The sequence below is a fragment of the Eumetopias jubatus genome, unplaced genomic scaffold, assembly GCF_037043125.1.
Source record: "Eumetopias jubatus isolate StellerSeaLion01/CBP00866 unplaced genomic scaffold, mEumJub1_p1.0 scaffold_12, whole genome shotgun sequence".
Classification (NCBI taxonomy): domain Eukaryota; kingdom Metazoa; phylum Chordata; class Mammalia; order Carnivora; family Otariidae; genus Eumetopias; species Eumetopias jubatus.
The window spans coordinates 77,840,050-77,856,590 of record NW_028274818.1 but is presented as its reverse complement, the minus strand read 5'-3'; the positions used below and the strand labels follow the sequence as shown (position 1 = coordinate 77,856,590).

The 16,541-nt window shown below is 55.3% G+C and overlaps 1 protein-coding gene across 7 annotated transcripts in view; it reads right to left on the bottom strand.

Moving 5' to 3' along the window:
• Positions 1-1,690: 1,690 nt before the first annotated feature.
• Positions 1,691-16,541, bottom strand: part of CIITA (class II major histocompatibility complex transactivator) — a 44,858-nt gene continuing 30,007 nt past the window's right edge. For 4 of the 7 annotated variants that reach the window (XM_088017369.1, XM_028117495.2, XM_028117501.2 and 1 more), the window contains 12 exons: positions 16,151-16,315; positions 15,342-15,410; positions 12,870-14,523; positions 11,657-11,815; positions 10,942-11,013; positions 8,012-8,092; positions 7,369-7,461; positions 6,036-6,122; positions 3,845-3,928; positions 3,601-3,684; positions 2,817-2,914; positions 1,691-2,357 (listed from right to left, as the gene is read on the bottom strand). In XM_088017369.1, coding sequence (XP_087873495.1) covers positions 2,839-2,914; positions 3,601-3,684; positions 3,845-3,928; positions 6,036-6,122; positions 7,369-7,461; positions 8,012-8,092; positions 10,942-11,013; positions 11,657-11,815; positions 12,870-14,523; positions 15,342-15,410; positions 16,151-16,315 — 2,624 coding nt within the window. In that variant the 3' untranslated portion in view covers positions 1,691-2,357; positions 2,817-2,838. Of the gene's footprint in view, positions 2,358-2,807; positions 2,915-3,600; positions 3,685-3,844; positions 3,929-6,035; positions 6,123-7,368; positions 7,462-8,011; positions 8,093-10,941; positions 11,014-11,656; positions 11,856-12,869; positions 14,524-15,341; positions 15,411-16,150; positions 16,316-16,541 lie in introns of those variants that run through there. The other 3 variants (XM_028117498.2, XM_028117494.2, XM_028117502.2) reach the window with 3 other exon arrangements.

The following is a 16,541-nucleotide window of genomic DNA, read 5'->3' as shown; positions in this document are numbered from 1 at the left end:
GTCTATTTAATAGGATGGTCTGGTAGACCTTCCTGAGGAGCTGTCCTTTAAACTGAGTCCTACAGGATCAGAAGTTGTCCAATACGAAGGGCCTGATAAGAACATTCCAGGCAGAGGCAGGAACAAAACACGGATTCATACGTAACAAGGACAGCTAGCAAGTATTGAGCTGTATGCCAGGCTCTTGCTGTCAGTGTCTTAACTCCTTGAATCTCTGCATAATGAAGAAGGTACTGTAATTATGCCCATTTTACGTACGATGAGACTGAGGCACAGAGAAGTAATTTGCACAAGTGGTGAGCTGGGCACTGAGCCCACGTGGTCTAGCTCTGGGATCCGCTGCTGGCCCTAGGCTGTGGTCCCTTTGAGCAGGAAGGGCTTAATGTGGTACCGGCACAAAGTCGTGGTTGCTAATATTTATTGAACACCTACTATATTCCTTCCACTGTGATGAGCACTTTACAGGTATCACCTTATTTAGTAAATGGTAGCTATCGTATAAGTCAGAACTACGAACAATCATGGCCTCTATTACAGTTTGTCATCTCGGAACAGACTGAAAGCAGTGTGTGTGATGGTGCCCTCCCCAGCCGGCTGAGGGGCGCTCACCCCTGTGGCTGCACACACAGGAGTCCCTGCAGAGTGATGCCCATGCTATTTAAAACCCAAGCCCAGGTCAGAATGCCTGGTGCCCTTCGCAGCGGGGCCAGGGCAGAAGACAACATCCCTCTCCGCAGGGACTGCCAACTCGGCAGCTGGGTCCAAATCCCTCTGACCCTCCTGAACCCCTGACTCCCACTTTCTGGGAAGAGGAGGAGAGTCTGGGAACTGGGCACCAGGGCTGGTGCCACAGAGCTGCCGCCGGGAGAAAGCCAGTTTGTCCCGAATTGGGACTTCTGACCAAGCAGGCTGTGCTCCAGTAAAAATAACACCAGCTGAGCTGGCAGCCCTCGGTGTAGACAGCAAAGCTTCCAGGTCCCTTCCAGGCTCGGCATGGCCAAGGCAAGATGCCAGCTCGACTAAGAAACAGCTCCCAGGTTAGAATGCCAAGTCAGACAGAGGCAGAGGGAAATATCCCCTCTGCAAGGCTTACGGGGCATCAACCTTGCCGAGCCCCAAATAACGAATTTGCCGCTAAAGCTTGGGATGCCGTAGGAAGATCCTCTCCAAAGAGACAGGACTTGGGCCACGGTGGATTCCGCCGGGGGGCCGGGGGGCATGGGGGGTGGTAGGAGAGCCACGCCCCCTGTCCCACGGGACAAAGAATATGGAGCATGAGGTGCTATGTGACTGGCAAGGCTGGGGTCATGAAAAGGCTACCTCTCTCTGTGGTCTATGTCTCTATCTCCCTCTTCCAGTTGGGGTGACCGCCCTTCAACCCAGCTGCCATGCAATGAGGAAGCCCAAACTAGCGCACGTGGAGAGGCTCCCCCTCTGTTGTCGGTTCCTTACAGGAACCAAGGCCCCAGGCCCCCAGCCAGCATGGAGTCCCCGAGCCTTCACGCCGCCCCAGCTGACGCGGAGTGGGGCAGAGACCCACTGAGCCCAGCCCACATGACCAGCCTGGGGGCAGAATAAAGTCGTTTTAAGCCACTGCATCTCGGGGGGAGTTTGTGATGCGTTCGATAACCGAACAGTGGGCTCCCCAAAACGGTAATCACGGTATAAACTCAAACGGTGGACACGCCCGTGAGATTGAACGAGCCCTTTATAATGTAGTGAAAGACGACACAAGAGATGAAGGCCGAGAGGCCTTCCCCCCCACCCTCCATTAGTGTCCTGTCAGCTCTTTCCAGCTAAAGCCCAGTGTGTCTGCGCCAGGCTGAGCTTTGGCCTCAACCAGGTTAGTGCAAAAACAGTGAGTCCTGCAGACACAAAGCAGTTGCCACCAAATCCCCGCCTGTCACAGTTTGGGAAAGGAGCAGGCGGGGCAGGCTGCTGGTGTCTGCAGAGCGCCACGCGTGCCCTATTAGGAGAGCAGCATGGAGAAGTGCTTTCTCCCCAGGCCAGCAGGGACCTGGGGAGGCAGAGATGGGGCCGCCCCGCTCCCTCGCTCCAGCCTGGTCACCACTCTCGGGAGCATCCCGCAGGGCCTGCCTCAGTGCTCCTGGGTGGACTGCAGCAGCCACCGGGCGCCCACCCCATCTGCCAGGGGTGCCATCGACCTGGGCCCCGCAGGGGGCCTGGAGCCGGGCCCAGGTCCGTCCGCAGAGCAGGTCCTTCCCGTGGCTGGGTGGGGGCCGACCCTGAGCCGGCAGGGCTGGGCACCAGGCTGCTTGGCTCGTGGGCCCAAGAACAACTGTGTCCACAGATAGCCACTTCAAGGTCCAGCGTGGTCAGCGTCCTCAGAGAACATGCTGTGAGAGGTCAGGAGAAGGCGGGGTCAGAGAGCTTCAGGAGGGTGCAGCTGTACACATGGACAGAGCGCTGTCCAGATTGGGGAGGAGGGGGAGTTGGAGGAGGGGGACATCACAGGCTGGGGAGGCACAGAAGTTGGGGGACAGTCATTTGCACAGAAACATGTAGAGCAAATTCCTATGAAGACCATGCAGGGCAGGCGACAGGGGTGGCTGCGGGGACCTCTAGGGAAGCTCTTCCCCAAACTAAGGGCTGTGGATGGCTAACCGCCCCCCCCACCCCTGTCCTTCCCCCACCTCTCCACGCCTGGCCACAGGCAGGAGGCTCAGGGTCCAGTCCCCAAAGCCTGTAAAGACACCTCCACCAATCACAGGTGGAGGCCCCAGGTGGTGCATGGTCTCGAGGTGCCCACCCAGGAGCCCCCCCAAGTTCTCCCTGTCCAAGCCCACCTTGGTTACCTCGTCCCAGGCATCATGGAGCTCATCTCAGGCTGATCCGTGAGTCTAGCTGCTGCAGGTGTTCATGAACGCCAAACGGGATGGTGGGCGTCCACATCCTGCGACGGGTACGGCATGCAGGGACCAGGTAAGAGAAGAGAAGAGGGCCCTACTTCTCTCCTACCAGCCAGCCTAGACCCTTGGAGACTTCCCACCTGGCAGAACCAGACTAGTGTGGGGTTATAGGGATCGCAGAGGCCTAGGAGCCCCAAGACCCCTTTCTTTAGACCTGGTTCTGCTGCTGACGTGCTGTGTGACCTCCAAAAAGTTAGTTAGCCTCTCTGTGCCTCATTCTCCTCATCTGTAAAATGGGTCTTATAAATTCTACCCTAGAAGATATGAGGGATTATGTAGGTGAAAGTGCCTTGGAAGAATTTAAAGTACTGATATCAGACATCAGACACCATAGTGACAGGATAACACCTAAGTTTGAACCATACGAAATGGCCACATTTGCCAGGTCCAAAATAATAGAATGTAAGTGGTTTCATATCGTTGACCCTAAAGCATTGAGCATTTTCAGGTACCAGCCACTGTTCTAAGATTAACTTGAACCTCACAAAACTGCTTGGGGGTAAATATTACCACTCCCATTTTACAGAGAAACTGAGGCCAGGGTGGCAAACTTTTGCTCATCCAAGTTCCCACACTGGTGAGGGCGAGAGCAGGATTTGAGCTCACGGCTCACAGGAGCTGCACCCCTGGAGAGCCGGTGGCCCTCCACCTATGGGGGGCTGAGACTTACGCCAGTGTCTCCACATGAGGGCACTTTCTCAGGCTGGCAGCGAGCTGCTGGGCCCCAGCGGCGGTGAACTTGTTATACTGGACGCTGGGGAGAGAAACCCATCCTGAGGCCTGGCCCTCGCTCGGGCCATCCAGCCCCCGACCAAGGCCCGCGCTCTCAACAAGCAGCCCTTCCCAGCCTGGCAGCAGGAGACCCCGCAGTACCCCCAAGCCCCAGACCCCTGCCACCCACTGCCCACACTCACTCCAACACCCTGAGGGACACCATGTCTGGAAGCACGTGTGCCAGGCTCTCAGCTCCCACGTCACAGATGCTGTTATTGTACAGGCTGCCAGAAACAGAGGTCAGGACCCATGGGGATTCACGCCCAGCCAGATCCCTGCCCCATTTTACAGAGGGGCAACCTGAGGCCCAGAGACTCCTGGCCGAGATTTTCCCAAGTTCAAATCCCAGCTCTGGGGCTTGCGTGCGGCCTGTGTGACCTTTGACAAGTAACTTAACTCCTCTGTGACTCAGTTTGCTCCTCCAGAAAATGGGCACGATAGAATAATCGCAGGGAGGAGTAAATGAGTTCATGATGGTATAACACCCAAAACAGAGCCCAGCACGTGGAATGACTAAATCCTAGCTGTGGTTATTACTACTCTCTGGGGCGGGGTGGGGGGGGTGGTGAAGGTTATATGAGTTACCATAGATGGCATGACCAGCACTGGGGAATAGTAGGGGAGAGAAAAAAACCAGAACCACTGGGCCAGCACGGGTTTCTCGGTGTGGTCGCAGCTATTCTGAGTAGCATGGTAAATAATGCGATGGGTGTCGCCAGCGCCAAATGAAGCTATACACTCAGTAACAACCATCCCTTTAACACACCATGTGCTTCCGAGGTGCTCATTTCAAGGCCATGACTTTGCCATGACTCAGCTTCCGGGCTACAATGCAGGGCTGCATGGAAAAGCAGCAGGTCTACACTGCAGCAAAGCGGATTAAGGCTAACCTCCAGCATCCCTGGATGTCACAGGTTGGCCAGGACCAGGGCTGGAACCAGGTGGAGGCTTTACAATTCCTTCCTGGGGGGGGGTGGGGCAAGGGTCTTAGAATCCAGGGGGGTTTCCCCTCCTCCCACAGACAGAGGATTCTTCCCATATTTCATCGATGCCAAGATGTACATGTTCACATCTGAATATCATTGAGATCCAGATGTGTCTGATCATCAATGAATGTCATGGTTTAATTAGCAGTGTTTTCTAAAGTGCCGGTCATATCAGATATTGCCCCCATTTGCCCCACATGCTTCTCCATTCACAATGGAAAAACTCCAAAAGCCCTCTCTGGACCTACGAAGGTCTCCCTGCATAATCTGGCCTCCCCTACCTCTCCCACCTCATCTCCCCCCTGCTATCCCTCATTTCCTGTAGCCAGCCACAGTGGCCCTTCTGGCAAAGACTCAAACTCTTTCCCACCTCAAGGCCTTTGCATCTTCTGTTCCCTCCTCCTGGAATGCTTGTTCCTGAGCACCTCCCACGGAAGGGGGTCTCCTGACCTCCTTGATGAATTCAATACTCCCCATTGTACCCTCCTGGGCCCTTGTTTCCTCCCCTGTATGAATCACTATTTAAAAATATTTTGTTTGTACATGTGCTTATCTATTAGGCAAGAAGCTTGAAAGCAAGGGAATATTTGTTTTGTTCATAGCTGTATCTCTAGTTCCTAGCACAAGTACTGGCCCATGGTTGATATAAGAGGCAATTAGATGCCCTGCACAACTCTGGGGAGTGACAGTCACATAGACTATGATTTGCACAATACACAACCCATACAGCTGCACATGGTGACCCTGGCTGGAACGATAAATGGTGGATGCGTCAATAACTAGATGAACCAGATACCATCTCCCCTGGGAATGTGGCTCTGGCTGTCCTTGGCAGGTGATGAAGCCTGAGGAAGGAGTAGGAAAGCCTGGCGAGAGAAGAGAGCTGGCAAGGCTGAGCTGAAGGGCTGGGGCTCTGGTCTGAACTCCCCTCATCAGTCCTGGGACCACCAGGGAGCCAGGCTGGAAGTCCTCAAAAGCAAAAGGTGCTATGCCAAGGCCGGCCAGAAGGTGGCAGTGCAGGCACTGTGTGAGCTGCAAGAGCCAGCCAAGGCCGCCACAGCACGGTCAGCCTTCTAGAAACCATCACCCCTGGACTCCGGAAAAGGCTCAGTCCTGCCATCCTCTGGGGAAAGAAGACCAATATTTAGTGTGCACTAGAGCCAGGCATTGCGCCAAGTGCTTTCCATAGGCCACTGGGATGGTACCCATTTTCCAAACGAGTAAGCAACTTGCCCAGTTTGTCAGGTGCATTGCCCCAGGCCCTTGCTATCCTCTTGTGTGGGGCGGTGGTGCGGCTCTCCACCCTGCCCCAGCCCGCCAGCTCGGTGAGGGGGGGCCCACTCACCTCAGCCTGAGGAGGGACGCAGCCAGGGAGGGCAGGGCCTCGGCGAGCTTGCAGGCGCCCACGTCAGTGATGCTGTTCTGGGACAAGCTGCAGGGACACAGCGACGGGGGGCGGGGGGGGGCGCTCAGGACCAAACTCTCATGCCCCTCCCCATCCGTGCCCACCCACTCCGGGGCAGAGCTGGGGAACTCTCATTTCCCCACAGGGTGGCCTGAGCAGCAAACACATGTCTATTTACCTCGAGGAGAGTCGTGGGTAACAGGCTCTGAGCAGCACTGTGGGTAACATGCTGATTCTTAGTAAATAAAAAGATACTGTCCCACCCTTGGCTGTGTGGGATGTGGGGGTGAGGGTGAGGATGGAAAGGGAGAGAGGTCACGCCCCCCCCACCCTGTTCTGTGATTTGATAGCATCCTTCTTTTCCCTTGGGACCCCATTTCCCAGCTAGAACTGAATACGTGTTCATGTTATTTGTTTAATGGCAGGTCTGGTTTTTTTGATTACTGTATCCCTGTGCCTACATCAGTTCCAAGTACCTAGTAGGTGTTCGATACGTAAGTGGGTGGGAAAAAGACAGGAAGGAAAGGTAGGAGAGGGAGGGACAAAGAAAGGAGTGGGGGAGGGGAGGATGTAGCTTACCCACAGCATCACCTAGAATACTGTAAATTACTGGGCAAGTCTCAATGTCCTACAGTCAAGGAAATCCCAAAGTGAACCCTGCTGCCATCCCGGGCCCAGTTATGAAGCAGAGTGTGGACAGATTTTGATGATCCCCTCTACCGTTCGGTAAACAATCATCCTACATCACATCCATCCACTTCCCAAAACCCAGGACAGTTGTGTTTTGAGCCCAACGCCAGGCTTCAACTCGCAACCCTGAGATCAAGACCTGAGCTGAAATCAAGGGTTGGACGCTCAACTGACTGAGCCGCCCAGGCGCTCCTTTTTTTTTTTTTTTTTTAATTAAAGTTTACTATTTTGATGATGATGTTTTAGTGACACATCTAGTCCGTCTCTTGTTTCACACCGCCCAGCGTAACTTCCTCTCCCTAAATGTTATTTACGTTCATCACTGTGTGCTTCATAATCACGGATTTGTTTGCTTGTTTACTAGGAGTTCACTGAGGTCAGGGGCTTTGTCTGTCCTGTTTAAAGCTGGGTCTGCAAGGCCCAGAATGGTGCCTGCACGTAGTAGGTGCTCCTTCGGTATTCGCCAATGAAATTAACAAATGAGCATTTGCATGCGTGATTCAATCAAGAAACGACTAAATGGGTGAGTGAACAGAAAAACACAAAAACCCAATGCAGCAGGAAGGACACCTGCAGCACTCACTTGAGAGTCTCCAGGGCCCTCAGCCGAGGGAAGGTGGCTGACAACTGCTCAACACCCTCGTCCCCGATCTTGTTCTCGCTCAGCGAGTCCAGGCTGTGGGTGGAATCAGACAGAGGGGCCATCAGCCCACACCCAGGAGGCCTGCCTCCTCCCACCCCCACCCCCACCCCCCCACCTTGGACACACCATAGGCAAACTTTCCAGAGCAAGTCTGCATCCCCCGGGGGCGGCTGACCAGTTGGCCAGCCAGGGAACAAGGTTCTGACTCCCCACAGACACGGATCGGTTTTTTGTTTGTTTGTTTTCCCTGGGAGCCCCGTGAGCTCTGGCAACTTCCTTAACCCTCTTGGGACCACAACTGTGCAAGGGGCGCCTGCTCCCAGATCCTGCCTCCTCATGGCGGTGCTGGGAACAGCATGGGAGTCCAGGGAGGGAAAAGAGTTCCAGAGGTCACAAAAGGACTCACCCTTTTTTATTCCTGGGGATTGTCTCATCTGTCCTCCCTTCCCTGCAGTGGGGTCCTCTGGCCCTTCCCACCAGCCACACTGAGGAAGCCGCAGGAGAGAGGGAGCGAGGGAGGGAGGGTAGGACAGAGCAGAGTTTGGGGTTATCAAAACCTGAGGGTGCCCACGTCCATACTTACTCCAGATGCTGAAGGGAGGAAAAGGCCTCAAGGATCCTCACCAGTTTGGGAAAAGCCTGGGGGCCTAAGACAGAGCCCAGCCTAGGAGGCAAAGAACAGAGGTAAGACCCCTAAAGAGTCACGGCTCCTCAATGTGGCACCAGGGTGGGGTGGACATGTCACAGAAGGCAGGCCCAGTCTGAGGCCCCCTCCCCTCCCTGACCGCCAGTACCCTCCTTCCCTTGATCCCCACTAGGTGGCACCCCAATCCCTTCTGCTCTGGCCGGACTTCACCAAAGCCCCCCAAGAGGCAGCTGGGCTCCTGGCCTGGGGAAGTGTTTCCCAAATTCCAGCCTGAGGACCACCACCAGTCTTGAGAAAAATGACTTGACTTATCTGCCCTTCCGTTTTTATTTTTAAATTATTTTTTAATTAAAAAAAGTTTTAAATTTTTTACTTAATTAAAATAAGAAAAATAAGAAAATCTCTACACCCAACATGGGGCTCGAACTCACAACCCTGAGATCAAGAGTTTCATGCTTTACTGACTGAGCCAGCCAGGTGCCCCTGTCATTACATTTTAATAACAAATAAAACCATTTATTGAGGACTTATTACGTGCCAGGCACACGCCGGGTCCTTCCCTCAGATGTCATTTCACCCTCACAACTCTGAGCTAAGGGCACTTTGTATCCCCGTTTTACAGATGGGGAAACCGAGGCACAGAGGGATTAACTAATTTACACAAGGTCTCACAGGCTGGATCAGCATTTACACCCGACTCCCAGGGGAAGAAAAATAAAGACAGTGCAGGGCTCTTTTGTTCTGCTTTTAAAATATGGTTAAACGGAACTCAACATAAAGAACTGTCTTTTATTCTGAAATTGTGTCCTTTGGAGCGTTTTTGGCACAAAAATGTTCATTCTCTGATAAAATTGGTCCCAGCAGGGGCTATTTTGCTTGTTGGAATGAACACACTTGATAAACATGAAAACATGGTAACTGCATATAATCCTTCAAATTTACTCCAAAGTGTTCTGCGTCTTTGCAATCTCAAAGTCTGGGAACCTTGAGCCTCGATAAAAGGTCATGAGATGGGAGTCTGACGTCTGACTTAAACCTGGGCCCTACCACGTGGCTCCCGTGGGGCCATGTGGGCAAACCCCTGCAGCTCCGTCTTGGTCTCCTCGGATTTGGCCCCTGTTTCATGAGCCTGTTGGAAGGATTATGGAGTTTGTGCATCCAGTATTGACTGCTCGCCCATGCGAGCCTGTCGCGGACAGGGCCATGAACAGAACAGACAGAAATCCTGGCCCTCGTTCGTGGAGCTGACAGTCCCATGGGCAAGATAGGTAATGAAAGAAATCGGTAAATTATCTGGTGTGGGAGATAATCAGTAGTACAGAGAGAAGCACGGTGGCAGGTGAGGTAGAACTGTACTTTCAAACATGGGAGCGTTTGGCTCCGTGGAAACCAGAAAGAAGGGAGGAAGTAGTGGCGTGGGCCGTGCGGAAATCTGGGGAAGAGCATCATGGGCAGAAGGCGCAGGCAGTGCAAAGGCCCTGGGGCCAGACCCTGCCTATGAGGCTGGAGTCCAGCAAGGAGACCTCTGGGGCTGGAGTGGAGGGAGCGGGGAAGGCAGTATGGGAGATGCAGGAGGCCTCCTCAGGGGCCGAATCAGGACCCTGTCCCCTCGCAGAGCGCCTCACGGGTTCTGAGCAGCCAACAAGCCTCATCTCCAGGCCACTGGGGCCTGCATGGTACCGGGTGTGGTGGCTGGCAGTCACACACCCAAAATAGTCCTTTCCTTCCTTCCTTCCTCAGAACTTTCTTGGGGCTTCTGGCCTCCAGGTGGCTAGTCTCCTGGTTCTGGGCCATTCCACCTCAATGCTATTGTTCCCCAGAGCACACTTCCGACCTCCATCTAGGGGCTTTTTAAGCTAAAAATAAGTCAAAGCCAGAAGGCACCCTTGGTGATTGTTTTCACACATTTCCTCTTTCCAGCAACATTTTTATTTCTGCACAAATGTGGCACCTTGTCACTGTTCCAAACCAGAAACGCTTGCCTTTTTCTGGGGTGCGGGGGAGCAGAGATCAGGAGGGGCAGGTAACTGAGGGTGACCAGCTAGGGACCTTGGGCGAGTCACTTAACCTGGCTAGGCCTTGATGTTCTCATCTGTAGGGTGGGGAAGGCAGTGACTACCTCCCAGATCATATATAAATTGCACTGCATACACTGTAGGTGTTTAATAATTTCTTCCTAATTGTTAGGCAATTTTAGATCCCTAACAAAGATTGCACACAAATTTAGCTTCTTCCTTTCTTGGAACAAGAGCCAGGCAAGCTTCAGCCCTTTGGTCACCTTCTCTAGAGAGTCCCCATGGCCTCCCCCACTGCATGGGCCACTGATCACAGCCGGGGGTAATTGTCTGTTTACACTAGACTTCAGGCTCATTGAGGACAGTGGCCTCAGTCAGTGGATTGTGTCTGTCCAATGAATGAATGGGAAGGAGCATGTTCACCAGTAAATGGGCCACTTAGCATCACACCCGAGAAGCTCCAGCCCCATCCCTGACCAGCTGGGCCCCAGATGCTGGAAGCTGGTTTCCAAAGGGGCGAGGCAATAGGATAAGAATGATTTGGTGGCGGGGGGGGCGGGCACCTGGGTGGCTCAGTCGGTTAAGCGACTGACTCCTGATTTCAGCTCAGGTCATGATCGCAGGGTCCTGGGATTGAGCCCCGCGTCAGGCTCCAAGCTCAGCACGGAGTCTGTTTGTCTCTCCCCCTCTGCTCCTCCTCCCACACTCTCTCTCTCTCAAATAAATAAATAAAATCTTTTAAAAAAAGAATGATTTTGGGGACCCCTCTCCAATCGCGGTGGCTCAGGCCCAGCTAATAATGCCGGATAAGAAACCTCACGGGGACCCGAGACAATTCACTCCTCTGCTTACGCAAACTCCAGCTTCTTTAGGTCCCGGACAGCAGGGAGCTCTCTAGCTGTGTCTTCCGAGGAATTCCTTGTCCTCGAGAGAAGGGGCAGTGTTAGTGGGTGGGGAGCAGTCCCTGAGCCCCTACGTGAGTGATCCAGGATGCCTGCCTCAAATTGCCGGGGAGACCTGCCTTCCTTGGAGGCTATTGTTGTCCCCCGTTAAAAAGAAATAAAACAGGACGTCATGAAGGCATTCTTATGGGTTTCACGGACAGCAGGTGCTTACCAAACCCAGCCTAGACAGCACAGAGTAGGTGCTTAAACAGTGGGTGAGGACAGAATAAGAAACAGTTGTTCTATCGTCAAGTTTCTCTGCCCTCTGGATCTTAGCGCTCTGCCATTGATCACGTGGGGACAGTAACTCGTCCTGCCTGCCCTGAAGGGCGGCCATCGGTGTCACTTCTGTTACTAGATGCAGAAATTACCTCCTCAACCCTCAGCAGGGAGTCTCTGTCTGGCTCTAGCTGAGGACAAATTGGGTTCGTGATGGCAAGTTTTGAAGGGCACGAGGTGATGGGTCCTGGAGGCTCTGTCCCCAGGGGGTGCCTGCTGCAGGAGATTCTGGGTGGCCTGGGGGAGGACACAGGATCTCCCCAAGGAGAGGAGAAGTACCAATGGGTCCTGCCTGTCCTCAACCTGCATGGTCTGAGCCACCTCTCACACCCTCTCCTCCTCACCTCTGGATCTGCACGAGGTTGCCGAGGTCTTCCACATCCTTTGGGGACTTGGCCTTGAAAGGCTCGATGGTGAACTTCTCCTCCACTGCCCGGAGCAGCTCGGTCTCCCCACGCTGCTGTAGAGACTCCCACAGCCCCGCCATGTCACTCAGCGAAGCCCTGCGGAGGAAGGGCCTCAGACCCAGGCACAAGAGCCGGGCTAGACCATAATGGAGGGGCAGCTCCATGAAGGAACCTCCTACCTAGTCAGACGCTCTCTGTCCTCAGCTTCATCCCTACCTCCTCCAGGAGGCCTTCCATGACCACTCCAGTTCCTAATGATCCCTCCCTTTTCTCAGCGCCCCCCCAGTGGTTTTATTTCCCTTTTTGCTTTGGCTACCAGGAAGCTCAGTGGTAAATTCTTGGTTGAACTACTACAATGGTATAGGACTTTATAGCTTGAGTAAAGTTTATTTGGGGGTAAGGTGGGAGAAATTTTCTGCAGATTAGGCTAAAGTGATCAAACAGATCACAGAAGGATTTAAATGAGCCAAGTTGAGGAATCAAAGGGGTAGAATATGATCAGATGCAAGTTCTAGGAAGACTGCTCTGACGGCTGACTATGAAGTAGAATGGAAAAGGGAGAAGGGAGGTGGGGAGCTCGAGGGGAGGCTGTGGCTTTAACCATGACAAAACAGTGGCTTGATTAGGGGATGGAGAGAAGAATACGAATTTGAGCCCACATCAGTCTTAGATCCTAAATGTGGCCCAGTGCCTCGCACCTGTCAGGCCTTCAAATATTAGTTGAAGGAGCACGTAGGTGGCTCGGTCGGTTAAGCGCTGGACTCTTGGTTTGGGCTCAGGTCATGATCTCAGGGTCATGAGATGGAGCCCCATATCTGGCTCTGCTCAGCGTGGAGTCTACTTGAGATTCTTTCCCTCTCCCTCCCCCTCTACCCCTCCTCCCCCACCTCTCTAAAATAGAAAAAAAATTTAATTTAATTAAAAAACCCCCACAAATATTGGTTGAAGATGCTGCCCTTCACTGGCTGTGTGACCTTGGGCAAGCCGCTATCCCTCTCTGAGCCTGGACGTCCTCATTTTAAAAGGAAGGAATCACTTCCGCCCCTGCCTGGCCGCAGTGCATACTAAATGAGACCCCACCGCGATGCTCAGCACCGGGCACAGCGCCAAGACCATGGTGGAAGCCCTCTGCCCTGTCCCCTGCCCCCACCTGAAATGGGTGACGCAGCTGAGTCCCACGAGGCTCCCCAGCCCAGCGGGGTCAATGCCAGTGCTGCGGAGGTCCAGGGAGAAGTCTTGGCCAGCCGCCGCCAAGGCGCTGCACAGCACGTAGGTGTTGGGGGGTGTGAGCCGGGTGCCCAGGAAGGAGAGGCGGGCTGGGAGCCCCTGCACCACGTGCTGCCAGATGGCGGCGTCCGCGGCCTCGTGCGCACAGTGCAGCAGCTCCAGCAGCCGCCCGGCCTGGAGCGTCCCTGGCTGCAGGCGCTTCAGGTACCTGCTGAGCACCTTCTGCTTCCTGGCCCCGACGGCGGCCGCAGCTGGCCCTGCCAGGGCTCCGAGGCAGTCGGCGTGAGGCTGGAAAAGCAGGCCAGCCAGGAAGCGCGGCACGCCCTCCAGCCAGTTGTCATAGGGCCTCTTCTTCCTCGGGGTCAACGCCAAGTACTGTGGCAGCTCCTTGTCCTTGATTTCAGTGCTCAAGGCCAGCCACACGGCCCCCAGGAAGCACTGCAGGAGGAAGCTGGAGAAGGCCAGCTCCACATCGGGGGCGCCCGGGATGGGCTGCACCAGGCCTTTGGCCACAGCCCAGGCCCTCACGGTGGCCGATGGGAACTGGCTGCCCTGCAGGGTGCCCTGGTGTTTGCGGCCCAGCTCCCAGGCCAGCTTGGCCAGTCCTGCCAGGGCCTCCGGGGGGCTGTCCCGGGCCGCAGGGCCCAGCAGGCCCACGTAGAGTCCCGTGAGCGTGGAGGGCAGCTCAGCCTTGTCACCCAGCTCTAGGAGGGCCTCAGTGAGCCGGCACACGGCCCGGCACACGGTGGGGCTGTGGCTGAGGCTGAGCAGGAACGGCTGGCCCCGGAGGAGGGCCAGGACTCGCTCCCGGTGCGCGGTGGCCCCAGTGCACGCCAAGTAGCGCGTCACGTAGGTTTCGGCCTGCTCGGCTGAGAAGCCCGCCACCTCGAACAGGACGTCGGCCTTGCTCAGGCTCTGGGCCAGGCGGCCCCAGGGCCGGGCCGTGAGCAGCAGGGTGCAGCCTCGAAGCAGCTTCCGCTGGAAGAGTCTGGCCAGCAGCCCCCGGAGGGAGTGGGGTTCTGTGGACATGGGTCCGCCCGCGCTGTGCAGGAGGCCATCTTGGCCTTCGAGCCCCTCGAAGGCGTCCAGGATGAGCAGAACCCGGTCGGGCCGCCTCAAGATATGGTCGAAGACCTCCTCGTCCATGGGCCGTGGCTGGGGGCCCAGGCAGAAGAGCAGATCCTGCAGGCGGTAAGTGTCCCCTTTGGCGCGGTCCAAACAGTGGCAGGGGAGGTAGAAGACGAAGTCGTACTGGGGCAACTGGCCGCAGGCCCAGGCCCGGCTCACTTCCCGGGCCCAACGGCTCTTCCCCTGTCCTGCTTTGCCCAGCACGGCGATCACCTGTGTCTCCCGTGGCCGCCGCCGGTCCCCGGCAGCCCCCAGCACCTTGGCCAGACCCCCGCGGGCCAACTGCCTCTCTGCCCAGTCCGGGGTGGCCAGCTCCCTCTCCTGGCTTTTGCCACTGCTTCTCTCCAGCCGCGCCTTCACCAGCTCCACCTCCACCAGGATGTCTTCCGGGCCTGCGAACTCAGCCAGGTACTCGTCCCGTAGGGAGCTGCACAACCGCTCCACGCTCTCTGCAAAGGCCCAGAGGGGTGGGTGGGTGCGCGCGCGCGCGCGCTGGGCGCGGAGGGCGCTAGCGCCACCACGAGGCCAGCCGGACCACCAGCTGCGCCAGTCAGTGCCCGTCCACTGCCTTGCTCAGTTACGCAGACATTCATTCATTCACTCATTCACTCTCACACCCGTCATTCACCTATCTTCTCCCTTGTTTATCTATCCGCCCCTTCATTTACTCACTAACCCCCTTCTGCTTTTGCTCCCTTACTATAGAAAGGCCGTGGGGTGGGGGGGCAGTGTTAAGGGTTAAGAGAGTGGAATCCATGTATCTGGTTCAAATCCCAGCTCCACTGCTAATTACTGTAATCTTGAGCATGTTATAGACTCTGCTACGTCTGCAGGGATGCCCCAGGAATCCCTCATCTGCAAAAGGGGGATAACATTAGGGCTGTTTGCGACATGCATGATTTAACATATCTGCTTAGAAGAGCATGCGGAACGGAGTAAGACTTAGGAGCTCGGTCATCTTCTCATCATCCCACCTCCCATTGCCCCCGTGCCCAGAGTCAGCCCCCTCCTTCATCCATCTCTCCCCTCATTCATTCCCTTGGCCTGGAAAACAAGGTGCCAACACCTGGCATGGGCTTATGAGGGCAGGACCTCAGCACAGTGACTTGCTCATAGAATAAAGTGAGCAAGTGAACAGATGACTGAGCAAGACTGCCAACAGAGAAGGGTTGAGTATGTGTTGAGTGAGTGAGTGAGTGAGTGAAATAGAACCAGACCTGGGCTTCCACCTCCTGCCCCAGGGCACAGAGAGTCTGCCACCACTCACCAGGCCATTTTGGAGGCTTGCTGGAGATCTCGTGAGCTGCCTGGCTTTGGGTAGGGGACATCTGGTCCTCTGGAGATGAAGAAGTTCGAGTGAGGGGACTGCCTGGGGACCTTCCTGCCTCGGGGACATTCAGTCCTCTGAGGCTCCCAAAGGCAGAACCAACCGGGGGGGGGGCTGGGTCTCCCCTGAGACAACAGTCATAAGGTGGTGACCTGAGGCTGTATCCTACTCAAAGAGGCCTTTAACTGGACCAGCTGTGCTTTATTATTTGTTTAAAGACTTATTTATTTGTTAGACAGAGAGAGACACAGCGAGAGAGGGAACACAAGCAGGGGGGGTGGGAGAGGGAGAAGCAGGCTTCCCGCTAAGCAGGGAGCCCGATGCGGGGCTCGATCCCAGGACCCCGGGATCACGACCTGAGCTGAAGGGAGATGCTTAACGACTGAGCCACCCAGGCGCCCCTAACTGGGCCACTATGCTTTAAAAATTTCCGCCAATGCTTTAAAAATCACACTATGTAAAAACTGAGATTTATAGATTCTGCTGACAAATCAGAAGATCTGTGCACACTGGGTCTGGTTTCGTGCTGGGTGGCAAGTAGCTGAAGGCCAGTGGTCCGGTTTAGGTGGAACATGTGTTCTCTTATGCCTTCCACTCCCCGGAGACCCCCCCACTGCCTTGTTTTACCCCTAAACACAGCCTGCCTGTCCCTGTGGGTAGCCTGGTTCATGGACCTGATTGAGACAATTCTTCCCCCAGGGCCTCCGTCCTCCTTCCTGTAACTCTCACCAGCCCCCAAGGGTCCTTACCTGTCCTATTTGCACGGGAGGTCAAAGCTGGTTCTGGCATTCCAGGAAGGTCAGCTGCAGACGGGGCAAAGGGGCTGGTGGAGCCGGGCCGATCTGGGGACTTGGGGAGGCTCTGCACAGCTGGGCCACTAGAAGGAAGCACTTGGCTGGCCGGGGGCATCTCGCCTACATTGGGACAATGGGAAGGGTTAGAACAACCAGTTATCCACCCAGGACCCCACTTGGGTCACCCCCTCTCCGCCCCAAAGGAGGCTGTGTGGCTTGGAAAGTCTGGGGAGGAAACTGGGGAACTTCCAGAGGAAGACATTTCAGGACAGGACTGAGGAAGGAACTCTGGAGTTACCCCTAGCTCACTGAGACTTGGTTTCCCCACCTGTGAAATGGGCACAGT